Source organism: Protopterus annectens, chromosome 8.part0 (genome assembly GCF_019279795.1).
Source record: "Protopterus annectens isolate FY-2018-M chromosome 8.part0, PAN1.0, whole genome shotgun sequence".
Lineage (NCBI taxonomy): Eukaryota > Metazoa > Chordata > Ceratodontiformes > Protopteridae > Protopterus > Protopterus annectens.
The window spans coordinates 1,420,237,960-1,420,258,395 of record NC_056741.1 but is presented as its reverse complement, the minus strand read 5'-3'; the positions used below and the strand labels follow the sequence as shown (position 1 = coordinate 1,420,258,395).

At 37.4% G+C, this 20,436-nt stretch overlaps 1 protein-coding gene across 1 annotated transcript in view; it reads right to left on the bottom strand.

Moving 5' to 3' along the window:
- LOC122808493 (zona pellucida-like domain-containing protein 1) overlaps positions 1-20,436 on the bottom strand; it is a 155,413-nt gene that overhangs the window by 92,506 nt on the left and 42,471 nt on the right. The window contains exons 5-6 of the mRNA XM_044079449.1: positions 1,749-1,821; positions 1,015-1,112 (exon numbers count right to left, since the gene is read on the bottom strand). Coding sequence (XP_043935384.1) covers positions 1,015-1,112; positions 1,749-1,821 — 171 coding nt within the window. The remainder of the gene's footprint in view (positions 1-1,014; positions 1,113-1,748; positions 1,822-20,436) is intronic.

Genomic DNA, 20,436 nt, shown 5'->3' with positions numbered 1-20,436 from the left:
CACACACACACACACACACACACCCATAGCTCTAAAACATCCCTGATTTTACAGAACACCCATGATTTTTCATCTAATATCAAAGTTCCATCTCACAGGTCAGTTAATAATGTCAGGCATTGGAGTTTTAGACTTCTTATTACCTATGTAGAACTTTTTGCTAGAAAATCTGTTGCACTATTATTTTAAATGTATAAAGAGTACTAATTCAAAGGTGTCCCTGGTTTCTTGTCCCTCACGTAGATGTTAGTCTGTAGGGAGAAATATAGATGCATTCCGACATAAGCATGCACACACACACACACACACACACACACACACACACACACACACACACACACACACACACACACACACACACACACACACACACAAACACATTCCTAGACATTCACACACATACACACATAGACTCACCATACATCAGTAGCTCCCCCATCCAGTTGCACTCATGGTCTCACTCATCCATTTACCCCTTGGTTAGTTTGAAGCAGATTTTTGGAAGGTTTTACATTGATATTACAAAGATATTTCCTGTGGTGTTACTGACTCAATAGGTAGCACACTCATCTCTATTGTGGGAAAGTCAGAAGGCTGTGGGTTCTCCTCCCACATCAGATAGCTGTAGTGACTTTTTAATGTTGGCACTGTAGTACGTTATAAAAGAGGTGCTGCACTCCTAGCTATGCCATCCTTCTGAGGAGATGTTAAACTGAGGTCCCATGTGACTCCGTTTGTGGTAGCTGAGGTGGCTGTAAAAGATGCCATGGCATTGATTCTTGGTGTCTTGGTCAAATTTGCCCTAGTGAGTATGAGCACCACCTCGTATTTTTCCTGAAAAGAGGCTGCTGGCCTGGTGGAACTAATCCAGCAACAACATGAAAATAAATTGAAATAAATGTATTTGCTTATATAACATTTCATTAAGATGAACTAACTTTTTTATTAAAAAAAAGAAACACTCAATGGAAGCGATAAGAAGCTCTCATCAGTGCTGCGATTTATTATAGTTACCTTGATGATAGATTACTGGCACGAACTTCGACAAAGATCTTTTTGTTCAACAGGATTCCAGAATTAGGAATAGTCAGAGGAATGGAGAAGTTTAAATCCTGTTAAACAACAAGTAAAGAGTTTGCATCCATGATTATTATGTAATTCTCAAGATACTGTGGAAAAAAAACTAACATTCATCTGAAATGAAACGTAAAGCTGGCTGCTACAATATCTTTCTTGAACAGTAAAATGCAGATTAATTGTACTCATGTTTCTGAGGTTTTTGTTATGTTTTACACATTTCACTGATTAGTATAATTAAAACAGTGTGACAAGCACTCACATTTGCATACAATGATGTTTTCTTAATGTTTTGTATCTATTGCATTTTTAAAATCTAGCATGCTTCCACAGATCATCTAATTCATGCATTTCATCAACAGAATGTGGGCTATAAACTGGATTTGTATTCAAAAAGCTTTTCTAGTAATCACAACTGAAATTAGATAATGCTATTAAATGCTATTTTTATTTAATTATGGGACTATAGAGACCACTTTTAATTATGAGCATGCATGTTTATCTTTTTCTACCTTCTGAATTAGCTGGAGCATAATTATAATTCTAAAATAGTGAGGCAGTCTAGTCACAGACTGCATGGAACTGTTTCAGTGCTAATGTAAGAATGGTGATTTCCAATGGCCAGTAATGAAGATGGTATGAAATAATTCTTCCATGCATTTTACACTTACTGCATAAAGCTTCATGCTCAGTGTACTGATGAAGCTACCATTGTTGGTGGTAATCGCAACGGAACCAGATGATCTACAAATGGACAACAAAAAGTGCACTTTAATCTTTTTAACAGAATGTGGGGGTCTCATTATCTTTTTGTTTCTTTTATAATGTTACGGTTTATTTAAAATTAATAAGTACTACAATATCAGGTTAATAAAATCATTACAGCATATTGCAAACCATAGCCACAATGTGTAAAAAAGCCTGAACATTTCAGTTTTTCTTAAACATATTCATACACAGGTAAATAGCAAGGTTTCCCTAAATAAACTATCTACAGTAACAAAACTATGACCCATTATGTTGGCCATAATTTACAAGTAAATGGAACTACATTCTAAACTTCGTATTCCTAAATGGAGTCTATCTGACACATTCTTTTCAAATCAGATGCTTAATTAAGTATCATGGAAAGTTTTAAGCACATGGCCATTTAGATCAGTATTCAGCATGAGAAACTGTTACAGAATCATCCCATTTCATTGGTAGGATAAAAGTGTAGTCGCATAAGAAATAATGTCGATCCATTTCATGAAGGAGTTACAGGTTATTGTGGATAACCCTTACCTAAGGGATATAAATTTGTCTAATAATGCCCATTACAACATTAACATTAAACCACATTAAAATGTCATAAAAAGACTTAGCAAATATTTTAATTGGTTTGGGAATACTAAATGTAAATAATTTGCTTATTTATTTAATCAAGTCTTTGTATTACAGTGATAAGTACTGCATTGTAGACAGCCAAATATAATGTCATGTACACTGTGACATGGCTCCCGCCCTAGTCAAGAAATGAACAGGGCATACCCTGCCCAAGGAATTAATGTGCTTAGTTCTCACCTCATAGGAGGAATGGATGTGCTCACTATGTGCAGGAAGAGGAGTCATAGCATGGATTATCTCAGATTTAAAAAGTTTACAGACTAGGAACCACAAAAACAAGCACCAGCAGCCAAATCCAAAGCAAACCGAGTTTAATTAATAACGTAAGCAACAAAACGTTTTTGGAGAGCCCAGTGTCTCTCCTTCCTCAGACAAATTTTACAAACAGCTTGCAATCACATTTATACAATTTAAAATCAATTGGATAATCAGACAATTTTAATTAATTAAATAAAATCAGTGACAAGCATATATATATATGATTTATAATATAACTAACACACTAATTAAATGTTGCCACACTCTGTTCTTCACCATTACCATAAAATATTATATGCATGTGAGTTTATGGGCGTCTGCATACTAAAACACTCATAATTCATTCTTAAAGTAAAAATACATATGTAAACACACACACACACACACACACACACACACACACACACACACACACACACACACACACACACACACACACACACACGAAGTAAAACCTTAAAATATTTAAAATAAACAATAATAATTAATTGATAACAGGTTATAAATGCAGAAAACACTTGTTTTTAACAATACCATAAACTATATTCAACAATTTAAACCAAATTTAATTAACATGAAAAACCAAAAGTAAAAGCAAGCGTTCTTATTAACATTATACACACACAGCAACTAGCTATATCCCACACATAAGGGAACTACCTTTTCAAAGATAACAGTTTTAAAACGCAGGAGATAGAAACATACTCATTTAAACCAGGGTGCATATATGCACCAGTACGGATCTGCCAGGCCAATTCATTAATATCTAAATGGATTTGCCACTGGCCTCCCTTATTGTCTACCATCACTTTCCCCAAGATTGTAAACTTAAAATGATGATCAGGGAATGCACCAATGTGCCTAGCAAGGGCATTGTTAGAATCATACCTTGAAATAGCATATATGTGTTCATAAATGCGCTGCTTGAACTTCCTTTCAGTTTTCCCTATATAAAAAGCAGCGCATTTCTGACACAAGGCCAGGTAGACCACCCCATTTGACTCACAACTATATTTCCCTGTTATATAATATTCAACATTCCTAACTTTTACTTACGTTATTAATTAAACTCGGTTTGCTTTGGATTTGGCTGCTGGTGCTCGTTTTTTTGGTTCCTAGCCTGTAAAGTTGTTTTACTTGCTTTTTGGTCGTGAAGTTTGTTATTTAATATGAGCGTTCCAGGCACCTCATCTCAAGGCTCACTCTTCTCTCAAATGGATAACAGTGATGGCAATCCATTGACAGGTGTGACTATTGCTGAGGAGGTGAATGCTGAAGGCAATCTAACGGTTTTACTTAAGCTGGTTATGGATCGTGTCGACATTTTAACCCAAAGGATTGATGGTATGCAAACTAGTCATACACAAGCCATTGTAAGATCTGGTTCTCAGTCTGTTCCTTTAGCCAGTCAATCTGTAGTACCTAAGCTGATGCTGGCAACTGCTTCCGGTTCTACAGCAGCTGACAACAGGGTTTTGTTGCGTAGTGCAGCACAGTTGGATATTCAGCCTGGTCAGGCTATTAGAAACCCTATTGAGGAGCATAATACACAAAGGAGTCCTGAACCTATACGTAATACAGTGGGGTGTCCTTCTATTGACGGTTTCCTAAACCACATCAGTTTCTTTAGTGATGAGACCGATAATGGCATTGTTGAAGAAATTCACGAGAATGTAAGTGACTTATCTAATTTAATTGCAGACTTTGACTCTAAGTTATTCAAGTGCAGAAAACTGCAACTTGAGATTTCCTATTTTCAGGAATGCCTAGTTAAAAAGCTTGTCCCTAAAGGTTTGCAGCAATGGTGCTTTCCGGTTGGGTTGGTAGAAGGGTCTCAGTTCCATAAAGACCTTTTTGCCCTGTTCGACAAGCAGGGTTTTGAGTTTATGTGTTTACTTATCTCTCAGTATCAAAAAAAAATTGACTGTCTTAAAACAGAACTTTTAACACTTGATAACAGCATAAAAGAAGACTCGGAATTTGTTAGATACAAATACGAGTATTCTAGAATTTTTTCTAGCATAGAAGCAACTATTATTAAATTGATTAACAACAAAAAAAAAGAAGATATTCAAGAATATAGGGGTAACAAAGCTTGTCCCCGACCCCCATTATTTTTTAACAAATTACAAGGTGGTACTGTTCAAAAGAACACTGATGGAGAACTATTGAACATAGTGGATACTCAGCCTAACTTAGAGTTGGATAATTATGATGAAGAACCCGTGCCCCTCCGTCGGAGTGAAAGGCTCCTTAGTAATTCTAACAAGTCTGTCAACATGAACTCTAACAGAGTCAGCAACAATAACATCGCGACTTCCCATGGGTCTTTTGCATCTAATGATGTAATTTCCAATACCCAGCAGGGTTTTCCCAGAAACAAGAAAGCCAACAGAGAGAATGGACAGGGCAAGAACTACCAAGGCAATTACAGGAATCGGAGGTCACAACGCAAGAGATGATAGGTCATTTTTCTGACCCGCTTGTACTTATTGACTCTAAAGGTGACTTTAAAATATATAATTACACATCTTTTGATATTGATCCTGATTTAGTTGAGTTTTTTTCTATGGGCTTATCTTTTGTCCCTGATACATGTTTTGACTTGGTGAGGACAATTATCGACCTTAAATTATTTACCTACTACCTACCTACTACCTTCCCCTATCCACATTCACCGCCCAATACCCTCTGCTCTACATCCCCACCCTCCCCCATACCTTCTAAGCTACCTTATAAATATATCCCCACATCCCTCGACGCCATCTTTCCCTCCCAGTCCTTTGGTTTGGCTGCTGTATGTTCTCACCCTGGTGCTGGATGTTGAGTTAGGGTAAGCATTTGTTAACTCTATGTAACTGAGTGCTACTTTACACTGACTTCATATATATTCTACAAAAGATACTTATAAGTTATCGTCCTGTGAATGGTGTAATGTTACTTAACATGCTGTGTCTGAAGCTTTTCGTAGTAATGTGTACTGCTTGTCTCTGTTAGTTAGTTTGTGTTTACGCACCTGGATTTTTATGTTGCGCCTGTTACACAAGATAGGAATGTCTCATTGCTTAGACTGCTCTACTTAATTGTGAACAAACGTGTTGCGTTCAGTATTAAATTGCTGCATTATTACTTTTATTTAGGCACTGTTGCTCAGTGAATTGTCCACCTATGTACTGTATTATTGCTACTTTTCCTGAGAGGCACATTGTATTTGTGGCGCACAGTTAATACAGCCAGTTGTTGTGTGCTTTTCCACGGTGATATTACAGTCTGGGTTATAGCCTATTCTATAGCGACTTCCCCTCCGCATTTCTTGAACAGAGACGCTAAGGCGGCTTCCCTATCTCTACCATTGCTGCTTGTCCTTTTTGAATTTTGGACGTATATTTTACCTGCTTTATATACTTAGGTATCTAACGCTATTATTGTTTTCAACTTTAAGCCCCCGAATGTCTTGTCTCCTTTGCGCGCTTTACAAACAAACCTCAGCGTACTATGACTATCAGTAGTACGCTTCCATAAGATAAACACCTTGCTCCCTTCCTGCTTTTGGCGCCTTTTTGCACATAGGTACTGCCATTATCTTAGTACACACCCCAGTGTTATCTGATCGCAGATACTGTGTACCTACTAAATCCCTTGAAGCAGCGCTAGGGTAATCCTATAGCTTATCGCTATATCAGCAGACTTCAGTACATCTACAAGTATGATCTGCGTGAATTTTGTTCCCTATATTTAATGTGGGGACCGACAGACGCGGACCCTACTATTTTGTAGTGTTTGTAGAAACTGTCGTTATTCATATTTCCTGCCTTACCCGCTAATGGGGATAGCGTCGCTACCTCTAGTGTTATCTATTTTAAGAGACTGCTTCTCCCACATGTTATTTCCTCCAGCGTTATAGCCTATCTACCTAATCAGCCTCTCACCATTTATTTACCCACTAGAACTACGCATTTAGTCCCACTTATACCACATGCTTGCTCCTTGTTTTTACATTTTACTAGTAGCGACATGTTGTACCTTGAATGATATTTACACTGCATTTATTCCAGTTTACTGGTATTTTGCCTAACTTGAATCAAACAAATTGTATGCTTTAACTATTCTATGTCTATTTATTGTTGGATTTTCTAGTTAGATTCACAAGATAGATACAAATGTATTAAGTATTCATTTGATTGACACTAATATGCTAGGTTCTATTACTGCTCTCTAATAACTGTATCTGTTTTGCCTTACCATCTTCCTCTCTTTCCCTAAGATTTCCGCTAGAGCCTTTCTGGTATCTGAAACCTCCTTCACAAGTGACTCTGCCTTGCTGGAAAACCTGATAGTGTGTCCACCAAACCCAACCTTGCAAACTACGTGGGTTACATCTAAACCAGTCTTTAAAAGTATGTTACCTGTATATGCTTAACCTAAACCTTTGAACCCTAACTTTCTGGTCTAGCTACCTGCCTAGGACTAGCAGCAGTCAATACCTACTTTCCTAATTGCAGGCCTTCCCAAACCCCTACTTACTAAGGGCCCAAAGCATCCTTTATTAGTTTTATGTCCTGCAACTTCTACACTATTTCTGTCTCCTACTATTTTCCTTCTTTCTCTCCCTCCTGACCTGCTCAACTGTGAATCTACCTACTGGCCACTAGGTGGCATCCTCTAACCTTCTGTTGGCTCCTTTTCACTTGCTCTGTAACTCCCTATACCTCTCTTCTTGTTCCTGAACCTCCTCGCCCATGACCGCACTTCTTTCTCCCCTTGGCCCCTGACAAATCTCCCTTCATACCCTTACTAGCTACTAAACAACTGTACACTCACCCCTAGATATAGTTCCACTGAACTTGCTTCTTTCTTATCTGCACAACCTTACCTACTGGTTCTCCTTCTTTCCTGATTGTTTCCTGTGCACTACTACTCCTTTGTGTCTACCCGCTCCGTTAAGCCCTGATCTCACTCCTCCCTCCCTGCCCCCAAATTCCACCCGCCCCTGGAACCTCTACATTTATCTCTAACTAACCACTCCCCCCATCTCTCACAGCCACTTACCACAACTTCCTGTTCCCACCTCCTCCATACTTTGTCCCCACCCATCTCTTCCTACCTTAGTTGTCTGGCCTCATCCTGTTACATCACTCACTTAGAACCAACTTAACATGTCTATCCAACATCACCCCACCCTACTACTAATTCTCATCACTACCCTAACAACCACCTATCTCTCTACCTCCTATGAACACAACTTATCCACTACTTTCACTATCCCAAACAAATATACCCTAACTACCCCCCCTCCTACTTGCAATAATAATTTCAATGTCATCTATAACACCTCATATCTACTACCAAAATACCACCGTCTCTCCCACACCAAATACTCCATTTATCACTCCAAAAAGAGTGATATTTACCAGTTCAAACAATCACAATTCTACAACCTTTTCTTAATTAGCTCACTGACACATGGAGACATACACCCTAACCCAGGCCCTAAACTATCTCCATTTTCAACCAATTGCAAAATAGCAAATCCAAAGCTAACTCCACCTACTAAACCCACTAAATCACTCTCTATAGCTCAACTTAATATACGTAGCATCTGTAACAAAATATCACATATTCATGCTCTACTAGAAGTCCAACAGTTCGACATTCTCTGTCTAACTGAAACATGGCTCAAACCAACAATAAAAGACAATGAAATTGTCCCCCCAGGATATAACATCCTGAGACAAGACCGCTTAAGCAAAAAAGGTGGCGGAGTAGCTATACTCTATAAAATAGGCCTACAATTAAGCATAACAAATCATTCCCTTTTAACAAACACACATGCAGAATTAATTATCTCAAAACTTCAAATCAATCCTCACAAAACCATAAATATTATTTGTACCTATATTCCCCCAGGCAATAACACTATAATATTAGAAGACCTACTAAACTGGCTTTCTTTGAATCTCCACCAAGAAACAATACTCTTAGGAGACCTAAATATTGATTGGAACTTATGCGAACATAATAATCTACCTACTTTTATTAATCTGCATGGCTTCACTCAACACATAAACATCCCTACAAGAACTAACAAACAGAGTAACAAAGAAACTGTACTTGATTGGATCTTAACAAATAGTCCACAACTACAATATACAACAGGTACTCTTCCAGATGATCTCAGTGATCACTCCCTAACCTATATCATCAGGCATAAAACCAGCTTATCTATCCCAGCTCAAGTTCGAATAACCCGTTGCAAAAAGAATTTTGACCCTACCCTGTTTCACAATGAACTTATGCAAATTAACTGGTCACCTCTAAAATCCCTCCCAATAGATGAAGCTGTTAATCACTTCAATAATACCTTTCTCACCATCCTAGAACATCATGCTCCCTTGCGTTCCATTCGTATGAAAGCTAAGACAGCACAATGGCTCTCTAACAAAACTAGGCAACTAATTCTTAATAGAAACAAAGCTTGGAAAAATGGCATACCACTAGAAATTTAACTGATCATCTCTCTTTTAAACAAAAAAGAAATATAACAAAACAAGCCATACTTCAGGATAAAAGAAACTACTACACTCAATTACAACAATCTTCCCTCCACCAACCACAAAAATTTTGGACCGCTATTAATACTCTCTTATCCCTGGTAAAGCTGCCACTCCAAAACCATCAGACTCCAACTCCAACTCCCCCACAGAAATAGCTAATGCCTTTAACACCTTCTTCACTTCAGCCATTCAAAAGCTAGCAAACCAACAAAGCCCTGATACCTCTAAACTATCTATGCCTAGCTCTACTCCCCACCCCATTTCACATCCAACCCATACCTACCTCCTACATTTTATCCCTACTTCAAAACTCAAGCCAACAACCCTTCAGCCGACAAATTACCTGCAGAATATCTCCAACTAGGTGCCAAGGCAATAGCTTATCCCATCTCTCTATTAATTAACAGGACTATACAAGAATATACTATCCCTTCAACCTGGAAAATCTCACACATTATCCCACTCTTCAAAGGAGGTGACTCTTTGGAGTATTCTAATTTCCGCCCTATAGCACTACTATCTCCTCTTGCAAAAATAATGGAGAAATGTGTACACAAACAGCTACTAAATCACCTGTTAAGCAATAATCTCCTAGCTAGCTGTCAACATGGGTTTCGCCCATTCCATAGTACTACCACCGCCCTACTATCCTTCATTGACTCTATCAACATAAATCGCAACAATAACACTCCTTCCTCCGCTTTCTTTGTAGACCTGTCAAAAGCCTTTGACATGGTTAACCATCAACTTCTCCTATACCGCTTAAAGTCCCTCTCTCTTGACAACAAGGCCTTGAGTTGGTTTTCATCCTATCTTGAAAATCGCAAACAGGCAGTTCTCTGGGATAACCATCTCTCTGATCTTCTCCCCACCTCCATAGGAGTCCCTCAAGGATCCATCCTAGGTCCTCTTCTATTTTCCATTTTTATAAATGATCTGCATCTAGCCACTCCTCTATCTACTTGTATTCAATATGCTGATGACACAACCATCATTTGCTCCGCCAAAACCCAGACTGAACTTCACCTGCTAACACAAAACACCTTCACCACCATCGAACAATGGTTCTCCAACCACTGCCTCCTCCTAAACCCCAAGAAAACCAAAGTACTGATCTTTCCACCCACTCACCTATCTCCCCCTATTGACTTCACACTTACATCTAACAATGGCACACTTATTGCTCCAGACCAAACAACTAAACTATTGGGTATTACTATCGACAACCAACAAAAATTTGACTTTCATATCAACTCCACCATAAAATCAACTAACAGGAAACTTGGATCTCTATATAGAATCAAATCTTTCTTAACACCTGAAGCTAGAACTATCATAGCTAGAACCCACTTAATCTCTACCCTATTATATGCTTCTTCTATATACACTAACCTTTCAAAGTACAACCTCAAGAAACTAGCCATGTCATACAACAACATAGCCAGATTTGCCACTGCCTCTCCATATAAAACTCACCACTGTTTGAATCTTTTAAAACTAGGTTGGCTGGAATTACCCCACCTCATACAATACTACCAACTCACTATTGCACATAAAGTCCTTTATCACCCTGAAAACACACCAATGCTCTCTACACTCATAACACCCTATCACAATATGAGGCATCTCCGTTCCTTCAACAAAACACTGATAAAACTTCTAAATCAAACAATGTAGCAGGAGAATCTATATTTTCCAACTCAATTGGCAAAATTTGGAATCAACTTCCACCAGACCTCACAACACTGACTTCTATTCCACTATTTAAATCCAATCTAAGGCTCTACCTAAACAACCACAGGCTATGCTCCTGTAACGACCCTGGGTAACCTTTCTCACTCACCCTGCTTCCCCTCTTTACTCTTCTCCTGGCCTTCTTCATCATTTCTCCAGCTTACTTAACTTTCCCTCTTATTAATCCATCTCTCTATCCCTCTTTATTCATTCATATTACTTAACCTAAATACTGATGTCTTTGAATAACACACCTTAACCTAGCATTTTTATCTAACCTAGACTTCTGCTTTGCCTCACATAGAAATCAATTTCTGATATAGCCTGAAATTAACCTATGACATTGTTTTTATTTTTTATTTTTATTTTTACTCTTGTTTTTATTGTATAAGTTTTTGTATATTTTTTATCTTGTTAAGTAGTAGTTAGTGGAGCTTTTCTCCTCGGGCCTCCACTGAAAATGGACTTGTATCCAGTTGGACTAGCCCGGTTAACAAATGTAAAATAAATAAATAAATAAATAAAATATTTGTTAGAAAACTCAACTTAAAGTTATTGATGGGTAATGGTACAGTTTCAGCTAGTTCTCTTAGGGTTTCTAGTGTTTACAATCCCCCCTTGCATGAAACCTTACGTCTTTTTGAAAAAATGTGTGAGTTTGATTTAAGGGCTCTTGAATCTGACAAGTTTTTTCATAGGCGACCTGCTAACATCACCAGACACCAGCGTGAATTTCTAGGCTTGCTGAAAAATTGTAAAATTAGAGTCATGAAACCAGACAAGGGGGGTGGTCTGGTGCTTATGGATGATTTTTTGTATGTTCAGAAAATGATGTCTCTCCTTAACACTGATTTTTATGAAGTAGTGAGTATTAATCAGGTTAATGTTGCTTATGCAAAAATCAGGGGAATGATTGAAGATCTGTTCCTTGAGAGATTTATTGACCTAGACCAGTACCAATATTTGAATATTTTAGCCCCCAAGATACCAGTTCTGTTTGGTATCCCGAAAATTCACAAAAGTTTATCACAACCTCCTTTTCGCCCTATTGTTGATAGTCGTGGCTCTATGACCTGTGCTTGTGCCAAGCTTATTGACAGTATTTTAAGGCCCTTAATCAATCAGGAACCCCAAATCTGCAAAGATTCTTGGAGTTTTCTTTATGAAATTAAAAGGATCCCCTTTGATGTTAGTTATTGTTTTTTAACAATTGACATCAAAGATTTGTACACAGTTATTCCACAAGACCTCGGTATTCAGTGGGTCCGTGAATTCTTGCATGATAAAAAGACAGATGATAATACCATTAATTTGGTTGAGACTTTATTGGAAATTGTCCTAAATAACAACTTTATGCTGTTTGATAAAAAAATCTACTTACAAAAATCTGGGGTGGCCATGGGGTCGCCATGCGGTGGCAGTTTTGCCAACTGTGTATTAGCCTTTTGGAAAAGGTCTTTTTTATTTACTGATGTGAGTTTTAAGGAAAATGTCGCCTGGTATACATGATACCAGGACGACATGATCTTTATCTGGAAAGCACCACCTTCTGAGGTCCCTGCCTTTTTAAGGACCATTTCTAAATTGACTTCCTTTTTGGAATTCACTTATAATCTGCAGGAGTTTAGTATTAACTTTTTGGACATACTGGTTAGTAAAGACGTGATGAATTCAAGATACAAGAGTGTTATTTATCGTAAGCCTACTTACTCTAATGCATTTTTGCATTTTACTAGCTGTCATCCCAATCATCAAAAGAAGGCTGTAGTGAAAGGTCAGTTAGTAAGGGAGCTAGGATGGTGTCGGATTTCGAAGACTTTTTGCTTGAATGTGAACAGTTAAGCCACATGTTTCTAAACAGAGGGTATCCTTCTTTAATGTTATCTGATATTAGCACTGAAGTTATAAACAAGAGAAGATCCGTTTTTTATAAACCAATCCTTTCATTTACTTGTACCAGTGTTGAATCGGCCCATACAGATGTATCAGGATTGGTTGTTGACACCAAAATAGATTCCCCTTTTGTAACCAGGTTTTTGTGCACTTTTTCTGTAGATCATTATTACATTAGGAAGGTGTTTAATAAAAATTGGGCTTTGATTTTAGATGATAATTTTCTGTCCCACCAATTGGGGGAAGCCCCGAAAATTACTTTTAGAAGGGGGCGTAATTTAAAAAGCATGCTTGAGTTTCAATCACGTCCTGCTCGTCAACGAGCGTTAGCAATGACCAAGTGTGGGGCGTGTAATCAATGTAAGTATTTATTGACAGATTCTAAAGTTAAAGTTAGGAATGTTGAATATTATATAACAGGGAAATATAGTTGTGAGTCAAATGGGGTGGTCTACCTGGCCTTGTGTCAGAAATGCGCTGCTTTTTATATAGGGAAAACTGAAAGGAAGTTCAAGCAGCGCATTTATGAACACATATATGCTATTTCAAGGTATGATTCTAACAATGCCCTTGCTAGGCACATTGGTGCATTCCCTGATCATCATTTTAAGTTTACGATCTTGGGGAAAGTGATGGTAGACAATAAGGGAGGCCCGTGGCAAATCCATTTAGATATTAATGAATTGGCCTGGCAGATCCGTACTGGTGCATATATGCACCCTGGTTTAAATGAGTATGTTTCTATCTCCTGCGTTTTAAAACTGTTATCTTTGAAAAGGTAGTTCCCTTATGTGTGGGATATAGGTAGTTGCTGTGTGTGTATAATGTTAAGAAGAAGGCTTGCTTTTACTTTTGGTTTTTCATGTTAATTAAATTTGGTTTAAATTGTTGAAATGGTATTGTTAAAAGCAAGTGTTTTCTGCATTTATAACCTGTTATCAATTAATCCTTATTGTTTATTTTAAATATTTTAAGGTTTTACTTCCTGTGTGTGTGTGTGTGTGTGTGTGTGTGTGTGTGTGTGTGTGTGTGTGTGTGTGTGTGTGTGTTTTTACATATGTATTTTTACTTTAAGAATGAATTATGAGTGTTTTAGTATGCAGACGCCCATAAACTCACATGCATATAATATTTTATGGTAATGGTGAGGAACAGAGTGTGGCAACATTTAATTAGTGTGTTAGTTATATTATAAATCATATATATATATATATATATATATATATATATATATATATATATATATATATGCTTGTCATTGATTTTATTTAATTAATTAAAATTGTCTGATTATCCAATTGATTTTAAATTGTACAAATGTGATTGCAAGCTATTTGTAAAATTTGTCTGAGGAAGGAGAGACACTGGGCTCTTTGAAAGCATTTTGTTGCTTACGTTATTAATTAAACTCGGTTTGCTTTGGATTTGGCTGCTGGTGCTCGTTTTTGTGGTTCCTAGTCTGTAAAGTTGTTTTACTTGCTTTTTGGTTGTGTCAGATTTAAAAAGTATTGTATGTATGATATGTCTTGTTTACAAGTTTATGAAATAGTTATAGGCTTTTTCAAACCACTGACAAGCTAGCAGGGAAAGCACCTTTGATTTAAGAGCGCACACACACACACACACACACACACACACACACACACACACACACACACACACACACACACACACACACACACACACACACACACATACAAACACATGCACATGCACACACACACATGGATCTATGTTAGACAACCCAAATTTCACTAACCCGAAATTCAATTGATTGAGATGAAAACACTGAAGGTTGAATTAACTGAACATTTATATCACCAGATTTTTACACAGGGAATCTAGGCAGTTGGCCAACATTCAACATTCTTACACACTACAGCATGTTAACCCAACCCAGGTGGGGGGCTATGCCCACAATACCCCCCCCAATGTGGGGCACTGCACCCCCCATTCTCACCCTCCAACTACATATACCATCTCTGAGGTTGCACTTCAGTAGAGAAAAGAGCAAATTTCCCCATGTTGGCCAACTGCTTATATTCCCTGTGTAAAAATTTGGTGATGTGAACGTTCGGTTAGTTCAACTTTCAGTGTTTTCATCTCACTCAACTAAATTTCAAGTAAGTGAAATTTCAGTTATGTGACAGGGACACACACACACACACACACACACACACACACACACACACACACACACACACACACACACACACACACACACTTTGAGCTCTATGACAATAAGGTACATTTAGTACTGACATCAACCAAAACAGTATGGGAGCTGGAAGTATATGAGTAGCTGATAATTTGTATAGCACTTAGGTTAAAACACATCCTTGTCCCCAATTTTTTTTCAAAACTCTGCATTAAAGTTACTTAAAACTAATTTTCTTTTCATGACATTTTAAGAATTATGTAGATTATGGTGTAAGTATTCCAAGCCAAATAATGTAGTTTTCTGTATGTTAAGATTATCCAAAGAAACAGAATGATAATCCATTTCATATTATAAATTTCACAAATACAACCTTTACAAAAATTGCATAAACTGGGGACTCCATGATTAAAGTTTAATACATAAATGACCATCACTATTGTGATCATTAAATATCAAACTATTTATGAATCACTGAAAATTGAAACTCATTGTTTCTCCATTTAAGTATTTTGCGGTAAACTTCATGATTTGCAGCCCCCCCCCCCCCCCACCATGTTGAAGCTTCACTCTCCAACCCCCCTCTATTTTAATAACCTTGATCCAAAGTTATTGTGTTGCACTGATATGTCAAATCATATGAGAAAGGGGACTACATGGACAGTTTTCCTAGTAGAAGCATCTGTCATATGGATCCTCTCAGAAAACGTTTGTTTTTAATTCATACTGTGATTTGTCTAAATATTTGCACTTAAGTATATATTCACTAGCTTCGGTCAAGTCTTTAAGATCTCTTTGCAGCCCTTTCTGCATATTGACTGCAAAAAGACAATGAGGGCACAGACTAAAATAACTGTTCTTTTGCCCTTATCCTGACTCACTGGCAAGATTAGGTCCTTTTCTCTCTGCTTCTGTTGCTCCTCCCACAAGCAGTGTACCATCGCCAACAGTTTTGGAGTTACTGTTCCAAATGGTGACTTCTAAGTAAAAATAGACAAATTCTGTTTCAGCACTGACTGTTCATTTAATAGTGATATTGTTGGTGTTTACAGTGCTCTTGCCTGAAGAGAAGGTTTTGTTTGTGTCTTTTACCTCTGTCCCTCCAATTTCTTATGTGGTTCCCTCAACAGACTGCATGGTTTCATTGGACTTTATGAGGGCTTGGAGAGATTCTGACATGAGACAACCTGTTTCAAAAAGACTGAACAAGACAATCAAGTCTCTCAAGGATCATCGCTGTTAAAAGAGTCCATAGCAAAGTCCACTGTGGTAGCTGCAGCCCTGAAAAACTTCCTTCTGCCAGCCACAAAGGACCTAGTACTGGTCCAGTACCAATATTTGAATATTTTAGCCCCCAAGATACCAGTTCTGTTTGGTATCCCGAAAATTCACAAAAGTTTATCACAACCTCCTTTTCGCCCTATTGTTGATAGTCGTGGCTCTATGACCTGTGCTTGTGCCAAGCTTATTGACAGTATTTTAAGGCCCTTAATCAATCAGGAACCCCAAATCTGCAAAGATTCTTGGAGTTTTCTTTATGAAATTAAAAGGATCCCCTTTGATGTTAGTTATTGTTTTTTAACAATTGACATCAAAGATTTGTACACAGTTATTCCACAAGACCTCGGTATTCAGTGGGTCCGTGAATTCTTGCATGATAAAAAGACAGATGATAATACCATTAATTTGGTTGAGACTTTATTGGAAATTGTCCTAAATAACAACTTTATGCTGTTTGATAAAAAAATCTACTTACAAAAATCTGGGGTGGCTATGGTCGCCATGTGGCAGTTTTGCCAACTGTGTATTAGCCTTTTGGAAAAGGTCTTTTTTATTTACTGATGTGAGTTTTAAGGAAAATGTCGCCTGGTATACACGATACCAGGACGACATGATCTTTATCAGGAAAGCACCACCTTCTGAGGTCCCTGCCTTTTTAAGGACCATTTCTAAATTGACTTCCTTTTTGGAATTCACTTATAATCTGCAGGAGTTTAGTATTAACTTTTTGGACATACTGGTTAGTAAAGACGTGATGAATTCAAGATACAAGAGTGTTATTTATCGTAAGCCTACTTACTCTAATGCATTTTTGCATTTTACTAGCTGTCATCCCAATCATCAAAAGAAGGCTGTAGTGAAAGGTCAGTTAGTAAGGGAGCTAGGATGGTGTCGATTTCAAGACTTTTGCTTGAATGTGAACAGTTAAGCCACATGTTTCTAAACAGAGGGTATCCTTCTTTAATGTTATCTGATATTAGCACTGAAGTTATAAACAAGAGAAGATCCGTTTTTTATAAACCAATCCTTTCATTTACTTGTACCAGTGTTGAATCGGCCCATACAGATGTATCAGGATTGGTTGTTGACACCAAAATAGATTCCCCTTTTGTAACCAGGTTTTTGTGCACTTTTTCTGTAGATCATTATTACATTAGGAAGGTGTTTAATAAAAATTGGGCTTTGATTTTAGATGATAATTTTCTGTCCCACCAATTGGGGGAAGCCCCGAAAATTACTTTTAGAAGGGGGCGTAATTTAAAAGCATGCTTGAGTTTCAATCACGTCCTGCTCACAGCTGCTAGCAATGACCAAGTGTGGGGCGTGTAATCAATGTAAGTATTTATTGACAGATTCTAAAGTTAAAGTTAGGAATGTTGAATATTATATAACAGGGAAATATAGTTGTGAGTCAAATGGGGTGGTCTACCTGGCCTTGTGTCAGAAATGCGCTGCTTTTTATATAGGGAAAACTGAAAGGAAGTTCAAGCAGCGCATTTATGAACACATATATGCTATTTCAAGGTATGATTCTAACAATGCCCTTGCTAGGCACATTGGTGCATTCCCTGATCATCATTTTAAGTTTACGATCTTGGGGAAAGTGATGGTAGACAATAAGGGAGGCCCGTGGCAAATCCATTTAGATATTAATGAATTGGCCTGGCAGATCCGTACTGGTGCATATATGCACCCTGGTTTAAATGAGTATGTTTCTATCTCCTGCGTTTTAAAACTGTTATCTTTGAAAAGGTAGTTCCCTTATGTGTGGGATATAGGTAGTTGCTGTGTGTGTATAATGTTAAGAAGAAGGCTTGCTTTTACTTTTGGTTTTTCATGTTAATTAAATTTGGTTTAAATTGTTGAAATGGTATTGTTAAAAGCAAGTGTTTTCTGCATTTATAACCTGTTATCAATTAATCCTTATTGTTTATTTTAAATATTTTAAGGTTTTACTTCCTGTGTGTGTGTGTGTGTGTGTGTGTGTGTGTGTGTGTGTGTGTGTGTGTGTGTGTGTGTGTGTGTGTGTGTTTTTACATATGTATTTTTACTTTAAGAATGAATTATGAGTGTTTTAGTATGCAGACGCCCATAAACTCACATGCATATAATATTTTATGGTAATGGTGAGGAACAGAGTGTGGCAACATTTAATTAGTGTGTTAGTTATATTATAAATCATATATATATATATATATATATATATATATATATATATATATATATGCTTGTCATTGATTTTATTTAATTAATTAAAATTGTCTGATTATCCAATTGATTTTAAATTGTACAAATGTGATTGCAAGCTATTTGTAAAATTTGTCTGAGGAAGGAGAGACACTGGGCTCTTTGAAAGCATTTTGTTGCTTACGTTATTAATTAAACTCGGTTTGCTTTGGATTTGGCTGCTGGTGCTCGTTTTTGTGGTTCCTAGTCTGTAAAGTTGTTTTACTTGCTTTTTGGTTGTGTCAGATTTAAAAAGTATTGTATGTATGATATGTCTTGTTTACAAGTTTATGAAATAGTTATAGGCTTTTTCAAACCACTGACAAGCTAGCAGGGAAAGCACCTTTGATTTAAGAGCACACACACACACACACACACACACACACACACACACACACACACACACACACACACACACACATACAAACACATGCACATGCACACACACACATGGATCTATGTTAGACAACCCAAATTTCACTAACCCGAAATTCAATTGATTGAGATGAAAACACTGAAGGTTGAATTAACTGAACATTTATATCACCAGATTTTTACACAGGGAATCTAGGCAGTTGGCCAACATTCAACATTCAAACACACTACAGCATGTTAACCCCACCCAGGTGGGGGGCTATGCCCACAATACCCCCCCCCCAATGTGGGGCACTGCACCCCCCATTCTCACCCTCCAACTACATATACCATCTCTGAGGTTGCACTTCAGTAGAGAAAAGAGCAAATTTCCCCATGTTGGCCAACTGCTTATATTCCCTGTGTAAAAATTTGGTGATGTGAACGTTCGGTTAGTTCAACTTTCAGTGTTTTCATCTCACTCAACTAAATTTCAAGTAAGTGAAATTTCAGTTATGTGACAGGGACACACACACACACACACACACACACACACACACACACACACACACACACACACACACACACACACACACACTTTGAGCTCTATGACAATAAGGTACATTTAGTACTGACATCAACCAAAACAGTATGGGAGCTGGAAGTATATGAGTAGCTGATAATTTGTATAGCACTTAGGTTAAAAACACATCCTTGTCCCCAATTTTTTTTCAAAACTCTGCATTAAAGTTACTTAAAACTAATTTTCTTTTCATGACATTTTAAGAATTATGTAGATTATGGTGTAAGTATTCCAAGCCAAATAATGTAGTTTTCTGTATGTTAAGATTATCCAAAGAAACAGAATGATAATCCATTTCATATTATAAATTTCACAAATACAACCTTTACAAAAATTGCATAAACTGGGGACTCCATGATTAAAGTTTAATACATAAATGACCATCACTATTGTGATCATTAAATATCAAACTATTTATGAATCACTGAAAATTGAAACTCATTGTTTCTCCATTTAAGTATTTTGCAGTAAACTTCATGATTTGCAGTCCCCCCCCCCCTCCACCATGTTGAAGCTTCACTCTCAAACCCTCTCCTATTTAAATAACCTTGATCCAAAGTTATTGTGTTGCACTGATATGTCAAATCATATGAGAAAGGGGACTACATGGACAGTTTTCCTAGTAGAAGCATCTGTCATATGGATCCTCTCAGAAAACGTTTGTTTTTAATTCATACTGTGATTTGTCTAAATATTTGCACTTAAGTATATATTCACTAGCTTCGGTCAAGTCTTTAAGATCTCTTTGCAGCCCTTTCTGCATATTGACTGCAAAAAGACAATGAGGGCACAGACTAAAATAACTGTTCTTTTGCCCTTATCCTGACTCACTGGCAAGATTAGGTCCTTTTCTCTCTGCTTCTGTTGCTCCTCCCACAAGCAGTGTACCATCGCCAACAGTTTTGGAGTTACTGTTCCAAATGGTGACTTCT